This window comes from Mytilus californianus, unplaced genomic scaffold (genome assembly GCF_021869535.1).
Source record: "Mytilus californianus isolate M0D057914Y unplaced genomic scaffold, xbMytCali1.0.p SCAF_12, whole genome shotgun sequence".
In the NCBI taxonomy this organism is placed as follows: domain Eukaryota; kingdom Metazoa; phylum Mollusca; class Bivalvia; order Mytilida; family Mytilidae; genus Mytilus; species Mytilus californianus.
The window spans coordinates 27711247-27717246 of NW_026262604.1; the positions used below are offsets into that span (position 1 = coordinate 27711247).

General features: G+C 33.3%; 1 protein-coding gene across 1 annotated transcript in view; it reads left to right on the plus strand.

The window, feature by feature from the left end:
- The window catches only part of LOC127721636 (hepatoma-derived growth factor-related protein 2-like), a 34928-nt gene extending 29147 nt beyond the window's left edge, over window positions 1-5781 (plus strand). Inside the window, exons 19-20 of the mRNA XM_052228409.1 lie at window positions 738-1546; window positions 2915-5781. Coding sequence (XP_052084369.1) covers window positions 738-1546; window positions 2915-3187 — 1082 coding nt within the window. The 3' untranslated portion in view covers window positions 3188-5781. The remainder of the gene's footprint in view (window positions 1-737; window positions 1547-2914) is intronic.
- Window positions 5782-6000: the final 219 nt, after the last annotated feature.

The following is a 6000-nucleotide window of genomic DNA, read 5'->3' on the forward strand; positions in this document are numbered from 1 at the left end:
TATAAATGCTGAATCTAAACCTGTATTTAAATATTAGATTTATGGGCCCAGTTTTCAAGTTGGTCCAAATCAGGGTACAAAATTAAACTTTGTTTGATTCACAAAAATTGAATTTATGTGGTTCCTTGAAATGCTGAATCTTACCATGTATTGAGAGATTTTGGATTGTGAGCTCCTTTATCAAATTGGTCCACATTGTGGTCCAAAGGGTCCTTAAACTTTTGTTTGATTTCATCAAAAATTGAATTTTTGGAGTTCTTTGATATGCTGATTCTGACAATGTACTTATATTTTGGATATTGGACCATAATAGGTAAATGTCCAATTTCAAATATTTCAGTTCTTTGACCACATTCATTTTGCATCACAAACCTATGCTGTGTCAAATATTCAACCACAATCCAAATTCAGAGCAGTTTTAAGCTTAAATGTAGTGTCCATACTTGCTCAACTGTTCAGGGTTCGACCTCTGCAGGAAAATCCGGTTTGCTGTCACTCTGACAACCTCTTGTTTTTGTTGGTACCAATTTTAGCTCTAAATGTATTTTGTTTTATTTGTGTAGTTCAGTTGCTGTCTCATTGACATTAAAGGTTATATAGGTTTCATTACACAGATTTTTTTCCAAACCTATCAATATACCTTTGTTTGAACAATTATTTAATTTTATGTAAATTAACAGATACTAGTTATTTATCTCTACTTTTACTGTAATTTTTGTTGATTCGATTCTTTTCAGAAAATGGACCAATAGAAGATGTAAACGTTTCATTGAATTTAGATTCTACAATGGAAACGAGTGTTTTAGAGCAGGCTGTTATAAATAATGATAAATCTGACGATAAAACTGACAATGTAGACAATAAGCAGGACACAGTCGATTCGGCAAATATACCAAATAACAAATTACCAAATCGGACTGCAGAGAGTCACCCAGACTGGCCATCACTGCCAAGTCTACAGAGTGATACGCAAATCCCTGGTTTAGGAGAGCCACAAATTCCTGGACTTGGAGACTTGGATCAGTTGGAATTGAAAAAAAGTGAAAACGAACAGTCAGATCAAGATACAAAAACAGAGGATAAGGCTTCAGAAAAAGAGGTTAAAATTGGCGAGAAAGAGTTGGAAAAACCAGTTAAAACTGGTGAGACTGACTCTGAGAAACAAGATACTGAAGATGAGGATAACGAAGTGGATATGACCAACGAGGAATTAGAAATCATCAAAAATTTCCATGGCAATTCAAAAATGGATTCTAATGTGAAAGTGACTAGTAATGATTCCGAATATAATCCTTATTCCTCTGGGAATAATTCCCAGGAAGAGGAGGGTAATAAATCCCAGGAAGGAGATGGGAATCATTCCCAGGAAGGGGATGGTAATCCTTCCAAGGGAGGAGATGGTAATAAATCCAAGGAAGAGGACATGGATGTAGATAGTGAAGCCGGGGATGACCTATCCAAGTCATTACAGCAAGCAGCACAGGAAGTGGCTAAGTATGAAGCACAACCAGAATTTGTGGATGATGTTGAGGACCAGGAAGATCAGGTACTACTTGACTGCTAGATTGAAAAAATAAATGAAGGGATGGTCATATGGTGGGACTTTTAAATCAGAAATTCTGTACTTTGGATTCTTTGTTAATTGTAGGATACTAATTTTCATGGGTTTCGTAGGTCTGGATGAATCATGAATTTTGAATGTTCAACAAAGTACACATTTTCTATAGGCTTAAATGCAGACTTTGACAAAATCCTCAATTCAAATATCCTAGAAAACATGATTTTCCTCAATCCACGAAATTGGGGCTAATGAAAATAAATGAATCCATAGTCTGTATCATACAGAAAGCACTCTGTTTACCAATAAATTGTTAGCCATTTTTGTTTGCTTTATAATGATTTTTAGATGTAATGTAGGCCTTGGCCAAATGTGAACCCAATTGGCAGAGTGATTTCAGAAGAGATAATTTTTTAAAAAGTTTACAACAGAAGTCAGACACCAAATGATGGCAATATATTAGAAGATGTGGTATAATGGCCAACAAGACAACTGTCACCCAGAAACAAAATGTCCTAGATGTAAGCAACAATAGGCCACTGTTCCACTTTCAACAATTAGCAAACAGATACTGTATAGTCAGCTATTAAGACCACATAAGCTCATTTTGGCTTTTTGATCCAGATGATTGAAGAAAAAAGAACGGAAGAATGAAAACTCACATTTCTGAGCCCTCGGTCATAAAACTTTGCTCAGTACTCAGAGTATAAAATTTGTGCTGGAAACACCAAATCCAGTATTTTGAGTGGTTGATTTCTGAGACTGAGAACAATAATCTTGCTCGAAAGTTTTATGACCGCAAGGCCTGGTTTTCACAAATTTGACTGCTTTTCACTCGACTTTCTATTCATTGTACCAATTCATTCAGTTAGTATAAGGACGAAGTCCTCAATAACAGCAAGCAAATTGACACAGAGAAAACTCAATATAGAAATTAATCAACATACTACTGAATCTAGAATCGTTAAATTTGTTTTTGCAACTTGCACATTGTCTTGTTGAAAGATGCTACATGTTGTAAAGCATACGATTTCAAGTAAATTTGTATATCTGATTATAATTACCAAAAAGAATCATGTAAATAATACAGACTATGTCCCCTTTCACAGGTAACTCTAGCTGCGGAACTCATAGCCCTTATGGACCTTGTGATTTTTTTTTTGACAATTTGCAGACCATAGATCTGAAAATTGTAAAAAGGACCATAAGAGCTAAGGTTCGCAGCTAATGCAACACCTATCTTATATCAAGTTATGTTAATAATTTATGAATTCCCAGTACTTATGAAAATTATTTTCTTGTATAAGACCATAGACAAACCTTGTTTAGGTAGTAAATGATCTCATATTTTTTCAGGAAAGAATAGACTTAGATGCTAGGATTAAAGCTATTATAGAAAGTCAGGATTCATTTTCTGCTGTAGCAGCCTATGATCCTGAACAGGAGGTTTTTGACAAGGACTCGTCACCCATCAAACCAGTAAAAGAAGAGGAGGAACCCAAGCCTGTCCCCGCCCCTGTACCTGCCCCAGTACCGCCTCCTGCAGCTGTATTGGAATCCCCACATCAAGAGTCAGATTCAGATGGGGTTATGTCAGATGATGAACTGCATAATTTACTTGGAGTGTAGTAGTGAATAATTGTAAATCTTTTGATTGGATAAAAACAAGATATGTGCAGTAAATAATTGTAGACAGCTGATATGATATGATGTTTTCATCATGAACTGATTTTTCAGCACTGAATAATATAAGGAGGATGATAAAAAATGATAATGTATGATGGATCTCATTGGTGGATAATTTTAGTGCTTAAAGCTGATTGGTGGGAATTTTCTTGAATGTATTAGATTGTGTGTGATGAGAGAGAGATGTTTTTTTTAATTACTGAAGTATTACAACTATTGATTTGAAAAAAAAAATAAAATGATCTGAACAATCCAAATGGTGCAGATGGATTCATAATAGAAAACCATTACTTAATTGTCTGTCATGTCTGTATACTTTATCTGTTGTATATTGATGGGATTAAATCGTAAACAAATGCCATTACTGTAAAATATCTGCAATAATGGTTTGAGCATGATGAATTTGTGGGAGAATGTGATGCATGGGAATAATGGTTGTCAATAATCATGACAATGGACCAAATCAAAGCTTTCTTAATTTTTCATTGTGTTCAAAATTTTTAAAGTGTTATATGAAAGTGAAGATGAGAAAACCTATTGATTAAGTGATAATTGTTGTTTAAGAAATTGTTAAAGTTGATTTGTATGTGTGTTTACAATTTATTGTATTTAAAAATTGACTGATATCTTACTGTATGACTACCACTGAGTTGACGTTTACTTTTTGGGACTTCATGTGAATAGGGATGTCACAAGCCCTTTGTATAAGTAGTTACAATCCATGCCATTTTGTTACTCTCATGATACTCAATAATGTATTGTAACCTTAAGAACCAGGAGTTAGTAGTTCTTTCTCCTTATTATCTATGATTCCTTGGGTACATTACTGTTATATTTCTTTTATTAGATACTTTAGTAGAAAATACAAGTAAATTATATATGTAATACAATCAATGGTAATCTTGCTGTATCAGCCATCCTTTATGATATTGATATCAGTCATGATAGGAAAAGCTTTCTCAAACCCCTTCTCTGTATGACGTCACATCATCGATAACAGTCGCTGTTGCAAATACTTTATCACACCCCTAATCTGTTTGACATCACGTCATCGGTCTCAGTCACGGTTGCAATGGCTTTATGAAACCCCTAATCTGTATGACGTCACATCATATATATCAGTCACTGTTTCAAAGGCTTAAACCCTAAATCTGAAAGACGTCATGTCACTAGAAATAAATCTACTTGAGGTATATGATGGTTTATATGATATGGCTTTTTCCAATATCAGACCTGTATCAACTGTCAACCTATATAATCACTGGAGCAGAGCTCTTGGGATTATAATGATGTCTCAGGTTGATATAGATGTTATATTGAGAAAAAAAAAAAAAAAAAAACACTCCTCACCAGTGTAGTTATTGCCCGTGGACAGATAGAACATGTGCAATGCAGTGGAACATTGGAACTCTATCCTTTTATTTGCTTTTAGTAGTCCTGGATATCCATAAAAATTTAAGAGATTGACCTATCAAATATAATAATGAATTTTAGTTGCATGCTGAACTCATCAGTTTCACAGCTGTCTATCTGAAGCTGAACTGGAGGATTTATGGATCTTTTTGTTATGTATTTAAATCGTTTAAGGGGAAATGATTTGTAAATCTAAGAAAATAACTTAAGTGTTGAGGGTGTGTGATTGAGTTTCTTATCAATTTTATTTTGTTTTGAAGGTTCCATAAAATTAAATTGCATTTTTGTGAATAACTTTGTAAATGGAGCATACTGTTTTATACTATTAGCACAATATATTGACCATAGAATGTCTTTGCTTCAATTTACTTAACATTTTCTGCTTGCTTCCAAAATTGCTTCATTAATTAGAATGTGATGTGTCTGTGAGTAAAATGCTGTTGCTTTTATCAGAAGTTCATGCAATGGTTAGATTTTTCATCCATTTGTACATAACCATTTCATTAACCATTATTTTTTATTAGCTGTGTGACTGTACATTTGATAGTGAATTAATCAGAGATGTCTTAGTAATTAAGGAGTACAGAGATGTCTTAGTAATTAAGGAGTACAGTCAAATTTATCTCCACAAGGAGGAACATCTTAGTGTTAGAATAAACTACCTATGGAAAAACATCTATACTACCTTAATTTTAATTTAAGAACAGGCAAGGCCTGTGACTCTTCATAAAAAGATCTGATGATCAAAATTACATAAGTTAAAGTGAAATTTTTAATAATTTTTTTTGTAAATTTTTTGCATGCTTATAAAGCAATCTTTTAAAATTTTGAATCAAACTATTTCTTTGAGATGAATCATATATTTTGTTTTTCATTCAAAAGAAAACGTTCAGTGAATTACATTTCTGCATGAACATTTGCTATTTTCAGTAAAAATCTGAACTGATCTTTTGTAGTGAATAGAAATCCAAAATAGCAGAACACTCCCATACTATCTTATCAAGAGTTATGAATTGTTCATGTATCATATGTTATAACTGAATTTTTGCTAATAGCAGTGTCCAAATGTGTTTATTAAATGTACTCTAAAGAGCTGGCCACAAATTATTACTGCCATAGACTATATATTAAAGTTTCCAATCTCCAAAAAGGAAAACAGTTACAAATTTGATACTGGGAAAACAGAAAAAGGAGAAAACAAATCTTTAAAAGTTAAATTCTTTTTGAACAAAAAATCATTCTTTGAGAGGTTAATTATTCTAATATTTGTCTCGCCTTGACAGAGTCAAAAAGCCAGACATAGGAATGCTGTGTCCGGCGGCATCAACAATGTACTAGTTTGT